This window comes from Hipposideros armiger, unplaced genomic scaffold (assembly GCF_001890085.2).
Source record: "Hipposideros armiger isolate ML-2016 unplaced genomic scaffold, ASM189008v1 scaffold_1714, whole genome shotgun sequence".
Taxonomy (NCBI): domain Eukaryota; kingdom Metazoa; phylum Chordata; class Mammalia; order Chiroptera; family Hipposideridae; genus Hipposideros; species Hipposideros armiger.
Genome location: NW_017733064.1, coordinates 40,535 through 63,168, shown reverse-complemented (window position 1 = coordinate 63,168; position 22,634 = coordinate 40,535). Strand labels below are relative to the sequence as shown.

Here is a 22,634-nt window from a genome sequence, read left to right as displayed (position 1 = left end):
TGAAGGGTGTACTAGGTGCTGGCGTCGGTGCATAGCTTCCCAAGGGGAGTACTGCAAAGGTGACCATAGTAATATTCAGCAATGAGGTATGTAGCACTTTTTCCAGGATGAGTTCACGAACTTAACTGTCTGACTTTGTACTTCTTGAACATTTTGTGCTCCTAACACCAATGAACAGGTGGGGAAAAGTTAATCTACTGGCTTTTCCAGCTTCTGTCAGCTACCTGTATTCCTTGGCTCGAGGCACCTTATTTCATCTTCAGAGCACATCGTTTCAACCTCTCCTTCTGTCTTTCCATTGCCTCTCTGACTCTGATCCTCTTGCCTTCCTCTTATAAGAACTTTGTGATTACATTAGTCCTACTCAAGATAGTCCAAGATAATCTTCTCATCCCAAAAGCTCCTTAATTTAAGCATGTCAGCAAAGTCTCTTTTTGCCATGTAAAATAACATAATCATTCACAGGCTCTGGGGATTACAGCTTGGACATCTTGGGAGGAGGGAGCATTATTCTGTCAATCAATTATCTTATTGGCATAATTTAATATATGTTTTTTCTTTTTTCTCCTTTAATTTGCTCATGCAATGCATTTTGTCACTGGATTTCTTAATATTCTTCCAACATTGGGAAATTTTTTGACAAAATTCACTGTACAAATTTTATACTACATTGTTGAAATCATCCTTTTATTTGGAATTTTTGCATCTATAATCAATCATAAATATTAAAGTAATTAAGCAAGGAGGCCATTAGATTGAGATGGCTCTAATGCCTTGGTTCCATACATAAGCAAACCAAAAACTAACCCAGAGTCAGTGACTCAAATTGGAGAAAATAAAACTTAAGAACAACCAATCACAGTCAACTTAGCTTTCCTAAATAAGGCAAGTGCTTAAGTTATCACCAATCAAATAACTGCTTTGTTTCACTCCTCAGTCTTATCTATAAAAATCTCTCTGCAGGGCTGGCCTAGTGGCTCAGTTGGTTAAGAGCTCACTCAAGAGTGCGAGCTCTGAGCAACAGGGTCACCAGTTCAATTCCCAGCCTGAGCTGACCTGCCGCTGAGCTGCCAACAGGTAGCAGGATGGGTCAGCTAAAAAAATAAAATAAAATAAAAATCTCTCCGCAAAATCCCTCTACTAGCTTCTGTTTGTGGAGCACTCCTAACCACTTCAGTTAAACTCTTACTGACTCAAATCAACCTGTGCTCAGATAAACTTGAAAATTGTAACATGCCTCAGTTTATCTTTTAACACAAACTGTACTTTTCTTTTGGCCTGTTTTTATCAGGTTTTATACTAGTTAAAAAAAATTAATTAGAGAGCATTCCATCTTTTCCTAGGATCTGAATAAATTGCATAATCATTATTAGTTCAAAAACTAGCTAAAACTCATTTATAACCATCTAGAACCTTTTCAATGGTACATGTTTTTAAATATATTTAAATTTTATTATGGTTATTGTTCTGTTCAAGTTTTCTACTTACGAGAAATTAATCATTTAAATTTTACTAGAAAATCTACAATTACCTCTATTGTGGTTATAGAGTTGAACATAACAGTCTCAAAATTCATTTAAACTGTATGTATGTGGCTTAACCCCTGATTTCTAAGGTTTTTGTTTTTATTTAATTTTTTGTTTTGTTTTGTTATTGTTTATCAATATTGTTTCATTTATCTTTTAGAACCAAATTGTGAATTTTTAAAAATCTGGTCAATTTTTTTGTTTTCTAGCTCATCAATTTCAGAGTCTATATTTACTCATTTTTATATTTAACATAATTTAATAAGTAATGTTTCATAAGAAGGACATACGAATGGCCAAAATATAAGAGAATACTTTTAAAGTCAAAAGAAAAAATATCACAATTATACGTCCTAGAAATTAACTACTGTTAACAAATGTTAGTGTAACTTTCCAGAGATCTTATCAAGTACCTTTCTATCTGTATTCATGTACTTATAAAAAGTTTGGAAACAGTATTACGTGGTATATGATGTTTAGTATCGGTACTCCATTATTTCCACTCTGGACCCAGGGTTGCCTTCCTTCAACTCCCAGTCCCTTCTTCGACTCCCGGGTCCAGAGCTCCAGACTGCCTGCCTCCAGTCTCCCCTCCGCCACATCCTCAACTCTCACAGCCGGGACTACATTTCCCGGAAGCCTCCAGTCTGGACCCAGCCGCTACCCGGCGTCCCTGTGGCCCCGCCGCTGGAATTGTGCTGAAATGCCAGAACTTCTGGCTGCATTGTTACTGTGTTCTTGGCTGACGACGTACACTTCCCGGCGGCGCCCGGGTCTGGGGTATGAATGAGTCATTCTCAGCCGAAAGTTGAGCACCTCGCTGGAGCAGGATTGCGAGGCGCCAAGGGCTGAGCCGCCCAGGTCCGGGAGGACTCCTGGCTCGTGGCGTGGCGGGAAGTCGTCCTCTCCTGGTCCCGCGCTCCTTGTGGCAAGAACTCTGGCCATTCTGCTTCCTGGCTTTTAACTACAGTTCTTAGACGTCTCTGAGCATCTCCCGGTTTTGGGCGAGGATTGTTGCAGACGGGTTAATTTGGGATACTCGGGACATCCTGGTGGAGGACCGCCCTGCCCTTTCCCCAGCTGTGGGCTACATATCTCAAGAGGCCGCCACGGTCCACGACCTGTTCTTACCTCCTGCGGCCACCTATTTATTGCTCCCCGGACCTGTCGGCTCGCCCAGGTCTTCGAAAGATGCTCAGGCGCGCTGGGTGATCAGCACTGAGTTTCACTGAAGGCCTGCAGTACAGCGCGACTGAACGGACGGAGGAGACCGTTGTGCCCACCAGGCTCTGGCTGGAAGTTTTCTCTTCTGGACTACATTTCCCTGAGGGCTCCGCGACTTATGCCACTTCCAGCCGGAGTTGGCTGGCCCTTGTTGAGTCGGAGGGAGTTCGGCTGCAAAGGGTCAGTGCGTTCCAGGCGGCGTAGCTCACTGGTGTGGGGCGGATTCGATCAGACTGGAGTGGGAGGGCACAGGAGAGGTGGACGGTGAGCACCCCCGGGGCCGGGATGGGGTCTGTCTGAAGTATTACATATGGGTGGCTGTTGGGCATGTCCTGGCTGCGTGCCCACGGTAGAAAAATAAAGGACGTTGGGAAAGGTGGGGGTGTCGAGGCCGCGTGTCCAGCCTCGGATGGGGGGAGTGGAGTCAGTCGCGCTTCTGGACGGAGTGGGTGTGGTTTCGGGCTGGCGCCGGAGCAGACTGGAGGCGTCCGGAGGTCAAGGGTATCATACGCAGCTGTGTGTCCTGGCTGGACCGGGGGTGTGGATTGTGCACTATCCAAGCGGGACGGTCCGTGGCCCAGTGTGTGAAAGCCCCACGTGGCCGCGCAGCCGTCTCGGCCTTTGGGGTTAGCTGGGAAGGGCAGCCTCTGTGTACATGCTTGGTGGACGCCGGGTGGGGTTGGCCCGTGGGTGGGTTCTGGGTGTCTACCTCAGACCCCGACTGTGTTTTGAGTCTTTGTGGCCCCCTTTGCCCTCTCGAGCCCAGCGGAAACTGACGCACCGCCAAACTGCCGCCATTCGCTCTCTAACACTGTGAATGGCGTTCGCCCGGAGGCTGTTTCTGCTGTCCAGCGGGTTTAGAGCTCGGGGCTGGGAGCCCCGCCTACTTCGACTTTTTCTTCTTTCACCATGGGGTCGCAGGAGCTCCAGTCCCATAGAGGTGCCCCCAGCCTAGAGGACAGAGGTGTGGGGCTCTGACAGATGGATCCACTTGGGCTGTGTCTTGGAGCCACAGATCTGGGCTCTGTGTAAGATACTGGGCCTGAAAGAACTTTGGTGGAGGACGGAGGCTACAGCCTGGGATTCTCCCAGGACTCCCATCGGGGCCCCTAAGGTCACTTGCTCTTTGTGATAATGGAAGGGTATGGCAGAGTTGCAGGCTTCTTCCGCTTTGGGCTCCCGCTTCGTGCCTGGGGTGGGGCAGGAATTTGTTCTGACTTGGCCCCCTCGGGGCTCTGGGGAAGGACTGTTGTCTCCTAGTTTCTTAATCTTTTTTCACCTTTTCTCTTGTCTAAGAATCCAGAAGAGGAGGAGAGACGAGCCGCAGTGCATCAAAAGTCATGGCGGAGGTAAGTTGTCTGTGGCACTTCTTGAAAAGGGCTTCTTGGTTTTCAGAACACTATCCTATTTCAGGATTGTAGCCAAAAAATGTACAGTAGTGATGTGGAGAAAGTGGAAGAGAGGAGGAAGCCACATTTATGGAGCAGTTTTCCTAAACCAGACAGGATCCTAAACCAGGGCTCTTTCTGCTTCGTATACACTGTCTCATCTGATCTAGAATTTCTGTTTCCCTGGATTTTGTTCCTTCCCAGAAACAGCCTTGACAGAATGCGCCTCAGTGGTTTGGCAGGGAATTGGAAGAACAGACTAAGGTTACTCACTTCAGTCTCACTAATTTCTTTGTTGTTCCCTCCAGGGTCGCATGAAATAGCCTCTTTGCTTCCAAATTTCTAATAACCTGGGACACCTGCATGCCCTCATTGGGTCTAGATGTTTTTTCCCCAAGATAGAAATAAGAATTTCTCTCTTTCTAATGATTAAAGTAATACAGGATTCTTGCAAAAATTTTAAAACTTGAGAAGGTTATTAAAGTTTGTCACCCATGGTCCTACCATCTAGAGGTAATCACTATTAATATTTTCAAATTATTTTGTCTGCACATATGTTTAGGTATGTAATTTGTTTTCACAAAGGGATTATGTTACTGATAGAAGCAACTAACTTATTATGTGTTTGCTATAAGCCAACTATAGTTTGAAATTCTTTACATGTATTATCTTGTTGAATCCACATAACCCTATAAGACAGGTCTGATTATATTTCATTAATTCTAGGATGCACTTCTTTTTTCACATTTTAAATTCTCTGAAATCAGAATGGGTTTTACAGTTTCTGGTAAGTCATAGTTTCATTGATGGCATTTTTTTCTTTCTTGGTATATAATGGTGGTTTTACAATCACTGGCATCTCAGAATTGATGAAATGTGCTATTATTCAAAGTTGACAAATGAGGAAATAGATTCTATTAAATCACTTGCCCCGAAATTACATATTAATAAATGGTACAACTGGAATTTCTAAACTACCTACTGGTTTCCTTTTCCCACTTGTCAGAGTGTTATCTTTCTTGATTTATTTTAAACTAGTTTATATTAATATGTTCTCTTTGTCATTTATAAGCTGTTTTAGAAATATTTTTTTGCAATCTGTGTTATCTGTGGTTTTGGATTTCAGAGTTTTCCAAAACTGTTTTCTTCCCTTTATGTCCTGCCAGAAGGTTTTTTTCTCTACTATAAAAATAGAAAAGGCACTCATATTTTCCTAAAGTACTTCTGACTTTTGTCCAAACAATTTAATCTTTAAAGTATCAGGTGTGAGATATGACCAGAGAATGTTGGCTATAAAATTCCTAATTTGGGGTGTTTATTTAGATTTTTTTTTCTATGGCTTTGGCATAAACAACTTTAAAAAATGGCATGCTATTTGTAGTATGTTCAGGGTTTTTTTTTCTTAGACGTATCTGAGTGTGGCTCTTCGTTAATTCTGGCCAGTCAGTTCTCAAGAATTCCTTTCTCTCTAAAGACTAAGAAGTATCTTTGTATTCTGGATTAATCTGTTTCTTTGTTTGTCTTTGACTTTACTTCTGAATTCTATGAGAACTTGTTGCATTTATCTTTCCATTCCTGAGATTCTAGAACCTTCCTAAGATTCTAGAAGAGGCCTACACCCTTCCCATGCATTCTCAGCACATTTTGGTAAGGCTCCCCCTGCCCGTCAACCCTGACTGTCCTTTTCTCCCTCTGTTTCCTCCTCCCCTTGGAGTGTTGATTGTCCTTTCTATTAATGAGAGGCTATGCACTGTTAGAAAAGGGTAGAGCCTTACCCCATTTCTGCTATTTATTAGCTCTGTGACCATGGGCTTTCTCATAACTTCCTCTCTATAATGTGGTCTACAAGGTTTGGGGAGTATGCTGGTAATGGAAATTCACTTGAATGTGCACTTAAACTGGCAACCTGGAGGCCCCCCAACTCCTACATCCTGGTCTTCCCAACTTTCAGTGAGGTGCCAGATATCATTACTGCTGTCTCCTTTCTGCCCTACAACCTTACTCCTTTGTCTGTGTGCCAGATTAAGACCTCTGTGGGAGTGAATAGCACATTGACCTTGTAATAGGGCTTCCTGGCTCTGCTTTTACTCCTGGCCAATAAAATAGTCCAGTCATGTGACTTTTATTCAGTGAATCCCTGTTACTTTCAGGATAAATCTCCACCTTTTTCACATTCATTGTATGTGTATGTATTCATGCAAAATGTTTGTGACTTATGTCAAAGTCCAATGTGTTCAGTTTTTCTGACTCCTCCAGATATGACTGAGAAGAATGTTATTTGAATGGGTACATTGTTCTATATGTGGCCATTAAATCAAGCTTGTTAATTTTGTTATTTAAATGCTTTCTACTTTTACTTTTTATCTGCTGTATCAGTCAATTTTGAATGATGTTTTCCCATAAAGATAAGGGTTTATCATTTTTATTTATATGTATGTGTGTGTGTATATATTATATATTTTTAGTAGGAATGTGCACAATTTATCTTTTAGCCTTTTACTTCTAGTCTTTCTGGATATTTATGTTTTGGATATATCTCATTAACAGCATATAACTAGGCTTTGGTTTTTGACCAACTTTATCTTTTAATGAAAGCAGTTAGTCCATTAATGGTTGTAATTACTGATACAATTGAAAGTATAATTATTGACTTAGTTTGTGCTTTTTATTCTAACTTTTCTGTATTTTTAAAAACCTAATTTCAATTCCCTTCTGTCAGTTTGAAAGGTATAAACTACTTTTATTTATTTACTGGTTACCTTAGAAATTTTAACATAGTTTCTTAACCAGTGTCTAAAACTAAAGAACATCTTTATGCTCTTACTGAATAGTATAAAGAACTAGGATATTCCAGCTGATCAAACAGCTTATATTGTTGTCAGATATTTTTTCTCCATTTTTTTAACCCATAAAGATTTTTATTATTTTATGTATTTGAATGTTAGCTTAGGTTATCCACATATTTACTACCACTTTCTTCGTTCACCATTCTTATAACTCATCTCTCTACCTGGTATCATTTTCCTTCAGATGGAAGTACATATACATACTTTAGTGAATTTCTGGGATTTCTTTTGGTTTTATGAAAATGTCTTTATTTGCTCTTACTTGTGAAAGATAATTTTCTTTGAGCTGACAGATATTCTGCTGTCTTTTGGTTTACATTGACTATTGAATAGTCAGTCATCTGTCTATCAGACTATTGTTATTTTGCAGACGATCTATATTTAGTTTCAAATTGCTTTTAATATATTCTATTTGTTTTTAATGCTCTGCAGTTTTTATATAATTGTCTAGGATTTCTTTTTATTTATTCTGTTTGAGACTCATCGGACTTCTAAATAATGCTTTCTTTGCCAGTTCTGAAAATTTCTTTGTCATTATGTCTTCAATTACTGCTTTTTTTTTTTCCCCTTCCAGAACTCTAGTTTGATATCTGTTAAACTTTCTCACTTTACCCCTGAACTTCTCTTATACTTTCCCACACTGTCTGTCTTGACAGCATTCTGCATAATCTGTTTAGTTCGGTAATTTTTCTATTCAGCCATTGTGTAACTTAAAGTATTATGTGTTTTGTTCAAGAAGTTTTTATTTTTTAATTTTAAATCTGCCTGTCATATTTTGGAGTTTTGTTTTTTACTATCTTACCTCCTTTTTTAAAACTATGTTAAATAGTTTTATTTTTTTTGGCATTATCTTTATAATATATGGATCTTTGTAGGTGTGATATTCCCCCCCAATATTTTATTATGGAAATTTTCAAATATAATGAAAAGTTGAAATAAGTGCATGACTTATTTTCCTGACTTTGATCATGGAATTATGGCTCTTTGCATGTTTCATTTTTATTTAGTTTTTTATTTAGGTGAAATTCACTTAACATACAGTTAACGATTTTATAGGGTAGAGTTCAGTGGCATTTAGTACATTCACAATGTTGTATTATTTTTGACATTGAGGTGATTTTCTTTGGAATTTTATCCGTGGATTCTTGAGGCCTGAAGGTTATTCCTCTAGGACATGACTGTTTGCTTCCACCAACAGCAGTGCCAAACCAGAACCACCTTAAAGTAGATTCATAGATGGCAAGTTTTTTAGCTTTACCTTAGTAATATGAATGTAAGCCATAGACCTGTGGGAGGGATGAGTTGTGGTTACAGTTCCTCAGGGGAGAATGTTTTCCCTCTACCAACTGCCAGGGTTCAAGTCAGGCCACCTTCCTTGCAGCCCTGAAAATGTCGGTGCTACTTCTCCCAAGGACAACCTTGTAGCAATCCCCAGTGTAAGTGGCGTTTCCATTAGACCCCAGATACAGATCATGCATTAGTCACAGAAGAATCTTCTCTGCGCACCAGTTGTGCCAGGCTTGTCCATCTGTCTAGATTTCCCAGCTGTTTGCCTTTTGTGCACCCTGCTCTGGGCCAGTCCAATGATGCTGGACCATAACAAGAGCAAAGGGAAGAGCCCCAGCAGCAGGGCGCCTGCATGAAGCTCTGACACCGTATGCTGAGCGTCTGGAGAACAAGCATCTCCTTGTCTCAGACCAGGCTTCGATTTTTGAGTACTTAAGTAACTGTCCAGTGACATGCAGCCAGCAAATCATCAGACTGGGATTCATATGCAGGCATCTTTGCCCTAAAATTGTGTTCTTTTTCACAATGCCATACAACCTCATAAATAAATGGTTGCCATAGTATCCTCCGTTTTCATTAGAATGTTCTCAGAATTACATAAAATTTTTGTTGCATAAAGCTGTCCGTATTCTAGGGAACTTGGGGGCATGTTTCCCTCTATTTCTACTGGAATACCCTTAACCTAGTAATCACTGAACATTAATTGAACTATGTGCTGGTGATTGGTTAATATCATGATGAGTGAAATAAGTATTACGCTTGTTCTAGGAGAAATTATACCAGTAGATAAATTGATGGACAAATATGTAATTCCAGAATTGAGAAAAAGATTATGAGGGTAAAGAACAGAGTACTTGACAGAAAATTAAGATATTTAGGATGAGAGAAGCTGGCCATGCCAAGATCCTGGAGCAGAACACTCAAGGGAGAGAAACGGATCCTGAAAGGGTCTAAGATAAGCAAGTATTTAGCATGATATAGGAGTCGAATGGAGGCCAGTATTGTGGGTGCATGGTGAATGAAGGTGAGAGCACCTTAAAATGAAGGTGAATTTGTTACTGGCGCCCTGGGTTCTTGCAGTCTCCCAGGATGGAAATAAAGAGAGCTCGCCAGACACCAGTGTAGACAAAGAGAAAGTTTTATTAAGCTTGTGCACAAGAAAACCTACACCATGGAAAGGAAGAAACAGGTTGTTCCCTGAAGGAAGCTGGGACAGGGTTTTTAAAGGGAGCTAGGCTGGGGAAAAAACTATGTGTGTCTAGGCATGTAAAGGCAGAGGTTTCTTGTCGCCTGAGCAGTGTGGCTACATGTTTGTTCATGTGTCATGTCTCATTAGCATGTTAAATCTCCACCCCTGAGTGATTTTTAGCATTAGAATGAAGAAAAGGTCACCCAGGGGCACTTTTGAGCCTGACTTCAGCTTAATGCTGATTAATCTCCCTAGGATGGGTGTCCTTGTGGAACTTATCTAAGTATTAGCAGCTGTTTGTTCAAACCCACTGACTGGACAGCAGGAAGTTGCCTCCCTGTCTCTTAACCCCCTGAGAGATTTTATCCTCCTTAATATTCAGGGATACGGGCTGAAGGTCTCTTCTTCTGAAGCTACTACTTGCTGACAGAGGGGCATTGTCCTGACCCTAAACCCGGGAGGAGTAAAAATCTCTCGCATCTTGATCAAGGGTTCAGTATGATCTTGAGTCTGGTGTCTCAGTTGTTGGGACCAGCTGGGACCCTGGCATGACCATCAGCTTTACATGATACGGTTGAAGCCTGGAAAATACAAACTTAACAAGAAGATTAAAGGTGGCCCGGTGGCTCAGTTGGTTAGAGCACATGCTCTGAACAACAAGGTTGGCAATTCAGTTCCCACATGGGATGGTGAGCTGCACCTCCTGCAACTAGATTGAAGGTAGTGACTGGACTTGGAATTGGGCCACGCCCTCCACAACTAGATTGAAACAGCTACTTGACTTGGAGCTGATGGGTTGTAGAGAAACACACTATTCCCCAATTTAAAAAAAAGAAGAAGAAGAAGATTAAAGAGGCAAGGGCGGAAAAGTAATAAAAGTAGGATAGCTGCTGGGGTCCCAGGAGGGGAAGGAGCCAAGTGATACTTGGTAGGTGCCCCTTAATGGAGCCCCATGTAGTTTGAGTGATGGGGTTATTAAGAATGTGTAGCCTTTTGGCCTGGTCTGGAATCTTTGTGTTTTCCTTAATCTGCCTGCTGGTATTTACATACAAGTTCAGACAATTAAGTTCGCAAACTCATCTTTAAAAAGTGCCAGGGCCGGCCGAGTGGTGCGATGGTTAAGAGCTGGCTTGGGATGCCAGAGGGCCCCGGTTCGGATCCCACATATGAGGGCCAGTGACACTGCCCTCTACAGCTAAGATGCTGAACAACAGCTCGACCTGGAGATGGGTTGCCGTGAGTCACCGGCGACGGTGTAGGCTGCAGCCCCTGCTGCAGTGGGTTGCCATGGGCTACCGTGTGTAGCCAGCAGCCAGCGTGAGTGGCCCTCAAGCCGCCATGAGCGGCCGTCCAGAAGCCGGCGACTGATCTGCCTCGCCCAGGAAGAGTGCAGTGTTGGTGCCAACTTGGGCCAGTGAAGCAACGTCCTCCACAACTAGACTGAAGAACAAAAGGACAGCAATTGTCTGTTCCCCTCCCCCCAATTCCCCAATTTAAAAAAAAAGTGCCACATACCTCATTGCTGAACATCACTATTGTCACTTTTGAAGTATTCCCCTTGGGAAGCTATGCACCAACACCAGTGCCTAGTCCACCCTTCAAAACAATTTTGGAACTCAGAGCTGTCCTTGTATTACACTTGATGTCCTGAATGTCATCCAGATGTTTTCCTTTCAATATTTCCTTTATCTTCAGGTAAAGAAAGAGGTCATTGGGGGACAGATCAGGTGAGTAGGGAGGGTGTTCCAATACAGTGATTTGTTTACTGGCTAAAAACACCCTCACAAACAGTGCCGTGTGAGCTGGTGCATTATCATGATGCAGGAGCCATGAATTGTGGGCGAAAAGTTCAGGTCGTCTTTTTCCCTCAGCCTTCTCTGCACTTCCAAATAGTAAACTTGATTAACTGTCCAGTTGGTACAAATTCATAATGAATAATTCCTCTGATATCAAAAAAGGTTAGCAACATTGTTGCAACAAAATCGCGAACTTAGTTGTCAGACCTTATATGTATGTGGATTGATATTTCTCCAGGAGTACTGATGGAGTGGGGAAAACAACCCTTGTTGGAAATTGTATACCTTTTTTGTTAGAGCTGTGATTTGATGAAGTGGAGATGAGTGGTCAAATGGAATCCCATGTTGCAAACTTGGGTTTTCCAATTAGACAAGAAGGTAATCGTTGATTTGTTGCAGTCTCAGTATTTGCCCATATCTCTAACTCTCTGAAATTTTTAGGACTCGGGATATGATAGATTGAGTGTATGGAGTTATGTGTTATTCCAAGGAATTGGTGCCAGGTAGGCACCAATAAGTGAGTCCATTTTGAACTTGTGTATTGTATGTTCACCTTGGGTCACATCAGTGTGAGTCTAGCTAGATCTTCCTCCATCAGTTCTGGTAGCTCAAGAACAAGCAGCGTATATAGTTAGGGATAATTTACGGTAACAGGATGTATAAAGAGCTAGATTGTTTAAGAATCATGACTCTCATAACTGCAAAAGAACCTTAGAGAACTTGTCCAACCTAGTGCCCCAAAATAACATTGAATACATAAGACGGGGTATGGTATAGCCAGGAAAAATGAAGTTTATTTTAGAATCTTTGATGACATGGAAAAGTGATTAGGATTTAGTATTCTGGCACATTTATAAGCCTGATTTTTTAAGAAAGAATTAAATTGCAAAGTTATATTTAAATCCTGTTTTCAGAAGAAGAAATTTTATAAGATATTTTTGAATGATTCAGACTTTTTTAAAAACTTTTTTATTGGGAGAATGGGAAGGGGATGATTACAAGTGTTGTGTGCTGTGGACTTGATTGTATAGTTTTATTTAATTGGGAAATACCAGTTATCTGGTCTTTGTTCATTTCCACACCTTAGTGAATAATGGAAGAGGATAATACCAAGAGGTTAGATCTGTAGCTGCAGGCATGTTTAAGAATGATGTGTGCACCAAGAATGATGACGTGTGCTCTGATCACTCTTGTTCCCACACTGACCCATCCATGTTGTAGGGTTTAGTACAGCCTGTTTTCCCAATGGTGTTCCTCTACTGAATTGCTGTCTCCATTGTCTTTTAGTCCATTGTAAAGATTTTGCTCGTTAACTTCACAAATAGTGTATTTCTCTGTGGTTTCAGGGCTTGAAGTTCAAAGATGTGGCCATTTATTTCTCTCAGAAGGAGTGGGAATGCTTGCATTCTGCTCAGAAGGATTTGTACCGAAATATAATGTTGGAGAATTACAACAACCTGATTTCACTGGGTAAGTTTATCTGCCCCTCAAAATTCAGAATTGACCTGGACTTTTTATGTTCTTTGTTATCAATTTCTTGTGAGTGCTTTTTCAAGAGCCTGGCTGAAGTAATTCTTCTTGCTTATCAAAGAATGGTTAGTTTCTGGTGAAGTTAGAAATTGGCTGCCCCATTGTACAACTTTATCTTTTTCAATCCTTTGACCTTCACCCCTTCTGCTGACCCTTAATCTACTTACTGCTCTTTGTTGATAATCATGGACTGATTTTAATTCAGCAACATCCACAATATAACTTCATCCCTTTTTTTTTTTTATTGAGCAGGACTTTATGATTCTAAGCCAGATGTGATCTCCTTATTGGAGCAAGGGAAGGAGCCCTGGATGGTTGAAAGGAAGGAGACAAAAGAATGGTGCCCAGGTGAGTGATGGGGACTTGTAGGGGATAGGCCATGGCAGGTGGTTACCTAGCTAGCTTGTGAGAAGGCAGCGCTTCTGAGATGTTGGTAGAAAAGCTCCCTGAAAAGGCCTGAGATCTGCAAAAGAAAATAAGGATGTTTCAGCATGAGGCCTCAAATTTTTACCCCACTTACCACTCTCTTGCAAACCTTGCTCATATTTCCCTCTGATTTCACAAAGGAAGTGCCTTTCTCTTTTGCAGAGACAGCCATTTCCTCTGAACTGAGGGTCCAGTTTTGTCCTGACTTTTTAAAACAGCTCTATTGAGATATAATTCACTTATTGGAAAATTCACTTACTTAAAGTATATAGTTCGTTGGTTTTTAGTATATTCACAAATGAGTTTTGCAACCGCAACAACAGTCTAACTTTAGAATATTTTCATCACCCCAAATTAAATCCCATACAGGTTAGTAGACACTACCCACACGTACCCCTGGGTAACCACTAATCTGCTTATAATCTTTTTTGTTTCTGTAAAGTTGGTAGTAGTATCTCCTCTTTCATTCCTGATATTAGTATGAGTCTTCTCTCTTTTTTTCTTGGTCAGTCTAGCTAAAGGTTTATCAGTTTTGTTGAGCTTTTCAAAGAACACAATTACAGCTATGTTGATTTTCTCTTTTTTTTTTTTTTGTCTATGTTGTTCATCTCCCCTCTAATCTATATTTCCTTCCTTCTCATATCTTTGGTTTTAGTTTGCTCTTCTGTATCTAGTTCCTTAAGGTAAATAATTAGTTTATTGATTAGAGATCTTCATATTTTTTTAATATAGGCATTTTAAGCTGTTAATTTCCCTTTAAGATCTGTTTTAACTGCATTTCCATAAGTTTTGGTATGTTGAGTTTTCCTTTTATCCAACTTAGTTTTATTTTCCAATTTTCTTGTGATTTTTTTTCTTTGACCCATTATTTATTTAAGAGAGTATATTGTTTTCTCTTTCTTTGTTGATCTTCTGGCTAGTTGATCTCTCCATTATTGAATGTAGATCATTGGATTGTTTTTCCCTTCATCTCTGTCAGTTTTTGCTTCATGTATTTTGGGACTCTGTTATTAGGTACATATATGCTTATGACTTATAATTTCCTGAGACTGATGCTCTTATTATAAAACGCCTTTCTTTTCTTGAGGACACTTGGCAGCCATTGAAGGGTTTTAAACAAGGTAGGGACATGATTAGATTGGATTTCTAAGACCTCTCTCTGGCTGTCCTATAGAGATTCAGTCAGAGGGTTCATGAGCGAGAATGGTAACATTTATCAGGAGGCTGTATTGGAGGGCCAGATGATTTGGCCCTGTGCTAGAGTGGGACCACGGAGTAGGGAAAGTGGGGAGGCTGAAGATCGATTTAGGGGAATGGTTCTTGAGCATTGAGGAGTGATTGTAAGGGATAGGAACAATGAGAGCATCCTTGGTGGATGTTACTTTTTGACTTGAGCATTTCTTTTAAGTACATATTTTGATGCCAGTCCATGCTTTTTGCACAGTTTTCCTTTTCTACCAGATTGTTTTTCAAAAATAGTTAAAATAGCATCATCTCTGACATCTGATGTCTGAACTTCCCATACAACATAAAAAACCAACATGATTTTACTCGTCATTATGGAGACCTTGCTTAGTGCCTTCTCCCAAGGACAACCTTGTAGCAATCCCCAGTGTAAGTGGCGTTTCCATTAGACCCAGATACAGATCATGCATTAGTCACAGAAGAATCTTCTCTGCGCACCAGTTGTGCCAGGCTTGTCCATCTGTCTAGATTTCCCAGCTGTTTGCCTTTTGTGCACCCTGCTCTGGGCCAGTCCAATGATGCTGGACCATAACAAGAGCAAAGGGAAGAGCCCCAGCAGCAGGGCGCCTGCATGAAGCTCTGACACCGTATGCTGAGCGTCTGGAGAACAAGCATCTCCCTGTCTCAGACCAGGCTTTGATTTTTGAGTACTTAAGTAACTGTCCAGTGACATGCAGCCAGCAAATCATGGGACTGGGATTCATATGCAGGCATCTTGGTCCTAAAGTTGTGTTCTTTGTCACAACACCATACAGCCTCATAAATGGTTGTCATAGTATCCTCAGTTTTCATTAGAATGTTCTCAGAATTACATAAAATTTTCATTGTTGTATAAAGCTGTCAATATTCTAGGGGACCTATGCAGACACATGTACAGACACACACAAGCACCACTTGCTTGTGCATTCCTGCCACGTGCATGGGAAGTGATGTCAGGAAAGCATATTAAAGTTGAGAGCTGACACCTCCATCACCTGTTAAATGATTAAAAGCATGAAGTGATTATCTGATTCCTAAATCACTTTCCCAATTTCATTATCTTTAGTATGTTTTCTTCTGTTTCCACTGGAATACCCTTAATCTAATAATTGGTTTACTTAATATTAATTAAACTATATGCTGGTGATTTGTTATGATTTTTAACATGTATTTGTTATATGGTGAGTGAAATAAGTGTTATACCATTTCTAGGTTACTTTGAGAGAAATTATTAATAGACCAGTGTTAAATTGATGAACAAATATGTAATTCCAGAATTGAGAAAAAGATTATGAGGGTAAAGAGCAGAGTATTTGACAGAAAATTAAGATATTTAGGATGAGAGAAGCTGGCCATGCCAAGATCCTGGAGCAGAGCATTAATGGGAGATGAAACATTTCCTGAAAGGGTCTAAGATGAGCAATTGTAATATTTAGCATGATATGGGAGTCAAATGGAGGCCAGTATCGTGGGTGCACAGTGAGTGAAAGTGAGAGCACCCTAAAATGAAGGTGAATAGGAAACAGGGTCCAGATAAGGCAGTTTTGCAGGTCTGGTAAGGAATTTTGTATTTTATTGTAAGTGCAGGCGAAGTGCACTGTATTTAAACAGTGAGTCCCATCCTTTGAGTTGTCTCAGAACACTGAAGAAGATTAATAAAAATACCAACGGTCATTCATTCACCAAACATACTTACTGAGTATGTATTCTGTGTAGGTACAGTGAAGGGCAGACAGACAATACAGAAGTAAACAAGTTACACATAGTATAATATAATCTGTTAAGTTTAGAAGTGAAGTATCTGGATGTTTGCAAGATAGCTTGATGGCTGGCTGCAAGGATAGGTATGTGTAAGGGAAGTAGAGCTACATGTTTATTGTAGAATCCAGGTGGTGAGAATGTGGGGGTTCACAGTCCAGTTCTTTTAGTTTTTCTGTATGTTTGAAAGCTTTCATAATAATATTGGGGAAATAGATACAATGATGAAAGTGCACTGTAAAAAAAAATAGAGTAAGTAGTGTGATGAGGTCTTGTATTATAAAGAGTGATCTCATAAGTTGGCATTTAAAGAGAGGTCAGAATGAAGTAATTGAATGAGCCATATTGATAATTTAGGGAAGATACTTGCAGGCAGACATTCTGAAGGAGGGATGTGCTTAGCAAGTTTGAAGACCATCTAGTTGGTCAGGGAGCTGGAGCAGAGTCAGCTAAAGGGAGGAGATCGGCATTGAAGTCAGAAAGAGGGTAGTGCAGGGCAAATTCCGGGAAGGCCTTGTAGACCACATAAGGACTTTGACTTCTACTCTTCATGAGAGGGAAATCCATTGGAGATTTTTGAGTAGAAGAATGGTATTATCTAACTTATCTTAATAAGAACACTCTGGCTACTGTGTTGGATATATGGGATATTAGAGGATAACAGTAGAAGTAGAGAGACCATTAGAACAGTATTGTGTTAATAATCTTGGTGTGGGATGGCTTTGGACGGGTTGTAGAGATACTGGCAGAGAAATTGTCATAATCTTGGATATGTTTTGAGGCTAGAGATGAGAGGACTTGCTGTTAGATGTAATGTCCTACTCCTTTAGATTCTCATTTAATTGGTCTTAGGTGGTTCCTGGACATCGTAATTTTAACAGGTTCCCCAGCTGATTCTGACTCTCACTAGAGGTGAAGAACCACTTCTTTGTAAGCGCTCCTCATCTTCTCTGTTCTCATTTCCCCTGCCCCTCTTTTTTTTTTTTTTTTTTAACAAATCGCAGTGTAGTGTTAGGAGCTATTTGTTTGCCATTTTTAGTTTGTCATTTCCTACCTTAGAACTTTCCTTTTTCCTACAACATGAAAGAAAATACATCCTATTTTCTTTCTTGTTATCTTACAGATTGGGAGTCCAGAAGAGAAACCAAGAATTTGTCTCTGAAGGACAGTTATGAAATTAAAGCATTGCAACTGGAGATAACAAAAGGACCTGTAATCTCTGACACTGAATGCTCGAGAGTCAGTGATAATAGTGTAGTCAAATGCTACTTGGAGAGACAACAGGATGGATATTTCAGACCCGCTGTAATAACCTCTGAAGAAAGGTCCACTTCCATTCCGTGCACAGTTCATAGAGTACCTCAGATAATTCATACTGGAGTGAAATCATGTAACTGCAAGGAATGTAAAGAAGCTTCGAGGTGCCAGTCACACCATATTCAACATGAAAGAAGTCATAATAAAGAAAAAGACTCTAAATGTGGAGAATGTGGGAAAGTCTTTAATAGTAGGTCAGACTTGATTAAGCATCAGCGAACTCATGAAAGCAAGAAAAGAAATGAAAGTAAGAAATGTGCCTTTACTTGTGACTCTGAAACTAATAAACCTCAGAGCATTAATACCAGTGAGAAACCTCATAAATGTAAGGAATGTGGGAAAGGCTTTCATTCTAGCTCACAACTCAGTAAACATCAAAGAACTCATATTGGTGAGAAACCCTATAAATGTAAGGAGTGTGAGAAGGCCTTTCCATCTACCTCACAACTCAGCTTGCATCAGAGAATTCATACAGATGAGAAATACTATGAATGTAAAGAATGTGGAAAAGCCTTCACCCGTCCCTCACACCTTTTTCGACATCAGAGAATCCATACCGGTGAGAAACCCCATAAATGTAAGGAATGTGGAAAAGCTTTCCGTTATGACACCCAACTTAGTCTTCATCAAATCATTCATACTGGTGAGAGACGCTATGAATGTAAGGAATGTGGGAAGGCCTATAGTTGTGCCTCACAACTGAGTCTACATCAAAGAGTTCATACTGGTGAGAAACCTCATAAATGTACGGAATGTGGGAAAGCTTTTATCTCTGATTCACATCTTATTCGGCATCAGAGTGTTCACACTGGTGAGAAACCGTATAAATGTAAGGAATGCGGGAAGGCCTTTCGTCGTGGCTCAGAACTTACTCGACATCGGAGAGCTCACACTGGTGAGAAACCCTATAAATGTAGGGATTGTGGAATGGCCTTTACTTGTAGCACAGAACTTATTCGACATCAAAAAATTCACACTGGCGAGAGACCCCATAAATGTAAGGAGTGTGAGAAAGCTTTTATTCGAAGGTCAGAGCTTACTTATCATGAGAGAAGCCATAGTGGTGAAAAACCCTATGAGTGTAAAGAATGTGGGAAGGCCTTTGGTCGAGGCTCAGAACTTAGTCGACACCAGAAAATTCACACTGGTGAGAAACCCTATGAATGTAAGCAATGTGGGAAGGCCTTTATTCGTGGCTCACACCTTAGTCAACATCAAAGAATTCATGCGGTACAGAGGAGTGCATGAAGACATGGGAAGGGCTCAGAATTTAATTGTCATCTGAAATTCATACTAATGAAATAGAAACAAAAAGAACTGTGATTATAAGGAATGTGGGAAAGCATTTGAGGATAACAATATTAGAGTTCATATTGTGGTTATAAAGTTTAAGAGCCAGAATTTATTTGGAATTTGTAACTGATGAGAAATCTTATAAATTGTTAAGTGGGAGGATTTATGTGTTTCAGAATTCATTTGACATCAGAGTTCAGTTGGTGAAAAGTTAAAAACTCCGTGAGTGTAATGAAAGTGGGTAGACTCAGGACAGCAGTGAATGTGTTAGAGACATTACTCTTTCAAACTTTTCTCAACATCAGAGTCATTAGCCCTTAAGGGAAATCGGAGGATTCATAATAGTAATGTCATATGTTTCGGACACCAATTTGCTTTAGCTAACAAATTATTCATCTGATAATTCATACTTGAGGAAGGCTACATGAAAGTTAAAATTACAGCGAATTTTTCTGTCCTGCTTGAATCTTGTTAATATTTGCAAGTTCATTCTCTGAAATTAACCTGAACTGAATCAGAATGGGAAAGGATTTAACCAATATTTAGTCTTTATTTGCCTTCACCACTATAAACTCATAGGACAAATTACTTAACTATGTCTAATTTTTCTCATTTATAAATTAGTAATGTTAGCACCATATTTCTTAGTAGCATTGTGAAGATTAACTAATCACACTATCCCTTAGAACAGTGTGTGGCTTGTATTGAAAGTGTGTTAGACAAGGGCTGCTTTTATTATTACTTTTCTTTAGTTTCATAATTGTGTATTATTAGAGATTATATGAGAGGAAGGTCTTATGGGTTCAGTCCTCCCAGCACCTTTCCCTTGTGCGCCCTTTACGTAAGATCCCCATAGGGCTTACTGAGGCCTGAAAACTACTCTCTTGATTTTAATTGGCCAACCTGGCCTTAGCCCAGGAACCCCAAAGCACTCCACCATGAACCCTAATAAAGGCATGTACCCAAAGCCCTAGCGCTCTCTCTGCACGCTATGTTTACCTCCCATGGTGGCCCCTTGAGGTGTGCAAGGTACTTCCTCCAGAACCTGTGAGTAATAAACTCTATTTTAATTTACCTTGTGGTCTGTTTTTGTACCATGGCTCACTTCCTGTAACCTGTGCTCCACTTAACAAGTGTTAATTTGACAGATTCATAAAATCTAAGAAAATACGTGCAGTATCTATATGTGGACAACTACAAAACTACAATGAGTGAAATCAAAGATCTAAATGGGGAGATAATCCAAGTTCATGAATTGAAACACTCAATATTGTGAGGAAGTCAGTTATTCCAGACTTGATGTATAGATTCAACACAATCCCAATCAAAATCCTAGAAAGGGGCAGCCAGTTAGCTCAGGTGGTTAGAGCACGGGCTCATAACACCAAGGTTGCAGTTCGATTCCCATATGTGCCAAGGAGCTGCGCCCTCCACAACTAGATTGAAGACAACTACTTGACTTGGAGCTGATGGGTTCTGGAAAAACACACTGTTCCCCAATAAAAAATTTCTTTAAAAAAATCCCAGAAAGATATTTTGTAGATACCAACATAGGTATTGTGAAGCTTCTATGGAAAAGGAAAGTCCAGAGACTAGCCAACACAGTACTAAAGAGGAAGAACAAATTTGTATGGCACACATTACACATTTTTAAGACTTAACTATTAAAGGTACAGTAATGAAAGAAACATAGTATTTGAAAAAGAATAGACACATCAGTTGAACAATAGGAAGCCCAGAAATGGACCTATACAAATACAGTCAACAGGTCTTTGACAAAGCAGCAAAGGCAATTTAAAAAAGAATGGTCTTTAAATAGTGCTGGAACAATTGGATGTACATATGAAAAAAAAGAACCGACACATAGACTTGTAGCTTACAGAAAAAATAAAATGATCATAGATCTAGATGTAAAATTTAAAACTATTAAGTCACGGAGTTGGAGAAAATATTTGCAAAACATCTGATAAAGAATTGTATACAGGGGCAGCTGGGTAGCTCAGTTGGTTAGAGCATGCGCTCTGAGCAACAGGGTTGCCGGTTTGATCCCCACATGGGCCAGTAAGCTGTGCCCTCCGCAACTAGATTGAAGATAATGACTTGAGCTGAGCTGCCTGTGGGTGGCTAGATAGATGGCTCAGCTGGTTAGAGTGCTTGCTCTTAAGGTTGCCTGTTACATTCCCGCATGGAATGGTGGGCTGTGCCCTTCACAGCTAGACTGAAAACAGCTACTGGACTTGGAGCTGAGCTGTGCCCTCCACAACTAAGATTGAAGGACAACAACTTGACTTGGAGCTGATGGAACCTGGAAAAAAACATTGTTCCCCGAAAAAACACATTTTTCCCCAATAAAGTTAAAAAAAAGAATTATATTAAAAAATAATTACAACTCAATAAGAAGACCAAAAAGCCCAATTTAAAAATGGGCAGGGGCCTGGCCGAGTGGCTCAGTTGGTTAAGAGCCACTGTTGCTCAAGAATGGGAGCTCTCGGGGCCGGCCGAGTGGCACGTTGGTTAAGAGCTGGCTTGGGATGCCAGCTTTGTGCAGCAGGGCCCTGGTTCGGATTCCATATTAGGGTCAGTGACACTGCCCTCTACAGCTAAGATGGTGAACAACAGCTCAACCTGGAGCTGGGCTGCCATGAGTCGCTGGCGACAGCAACGGCATAAGCTGCAACCCCTGCTGCAGTGGGCTGCCGTAAGCTACCGTGTATGGCCGGCAACCAGCGTGAGTGGCTGGCAGCCAGCATAAGCTGCCAAGAGCCACCGTGAGCGGCCGTCCAGAGGCCGGCGACCAATCTGCCTCAGCTGGGAAGAGTGCAATGATAATACCAACATGGGCCAGTGAAGTGACGTCCTCCACAACTAGACTGAAGAACAAAAGGACAGCAACTTGTCTGTTCCCCTTCCCCAGATTCCCCAGCGCTGTTCCCCTCCCTCAATTTCCCAATAAAATCTTTAAAAAAAAAACAATGCGAGCTCTGAGCAACAGGGTTGCCGGTTGAATTCCCACATGGGCCAGTGAACTGCGCCCAAGGTGAGCTGCCACTGAACTGCCACCAGGTGGCAGGATGGCTCAGCTGGTGAGAGCACATGCTCCTAACAAGGTTGCCTGTTCGGGATGGTGGGCTACACCTGCCTGCAACTAAAGACTGAACTCGGCACTTTGAGCTGAGCTGCCACCTGGATGGCTCAGTGGATAGAGCATGCGCTCTTAACGAGGCTGCTGGTTTGGCTTCAGTATGGGATGGTGGCTACACCCACCCACAACTAACTGAACACAGCACCTTGAGCTGAGCGGCGCGACTGGACTTGGAGCTGAGCTTGCTGCGCCCTCCACAACTTAGATTGAAGGACAACTTAGCTGTTCCCCTCCCCCAATTCCCCAATAAAATCATTAAACTAACTAAATAGATAAATAATAGATATATCGTCAAAGAAAATGTGCAGATAGCAAATAGACATAAAAAGATGCTCAAGGGCCGGGCGAGTAGAGCGATGGTTAAGAACTGGCTTGGGACGCCAGAGGGCCCCGGTTCGGATCCCACATATGAGGGCCAGTGACACTGCCCTCTACAGCTAAGATGCTGAACAACAGCTCAACCTGGAGCTGAGCTGCTGGGAGTCGCCGGCGACGGTGTGGGCTGCAGCCCCTGTGGCAGTGGGTTGCCATGGGCTACCGTATGTAGCCAGCAGCCATCGTGAGCGGCCAGCAGCCGCAGTGAGCGGCCGTCCAGAAGCCAGTGACTGATCTGCCTCACCTGGGAAGAGTGCAATGATAACACCAACATGGGCCAGTGAAACAATGTCCTCCCCAACTAGACTGAAGA

At 41.1% G+C, this 22,634-nt stretch overlaps 1 protein-coding gene across 5 annotated transcripts in view; it reads left to right on the top strand.

Annotated features, from left to right (window-relative positions):
• Positions 1-19,878, top strand: part of ZNF568 (zinc finger protein 568) — an 81,143-nt gene extending 61,265 nt beyond the window's left edge. The window contains exons 1-5 of one of the 5 annotated variants that reach the window (XM_019634519.1): positions 2,229-2,930; positions 4,047-4,099; positions 12,603-12,726; positions 13,039-13,134; positions 17,318-19,878. In XM_019634519.1, the coding sequence (XP_019490064.1) occupies positions 4,091-4,099; positions 12,603-12,726; positions 13,039-13,134; positions 17,318-18,759 (1,671 nt within the window). In that variant the 5' untranslated portion in view covers positions 2,229-2,930; positions 4,047-4,090 and the 3' untranslated portion in view covers positions 18,760-19,878. Of the gene's footprint in view, positions 1-2,228; positions 3,015-3,042; positions 3,377-4,046; positions 4,100-12,602; positions 12,727-13,038; positions 13,135-17,317 lie in introns of those variants that run through there. The other 4 variants (XM_019634518.1, XM_019634516.1, XM_019634520.1 and 1 more) reach the window with 4 other exon arrangements.
• Positions 19,879-22,634: the final 2,756 nt, after the last annotated feature.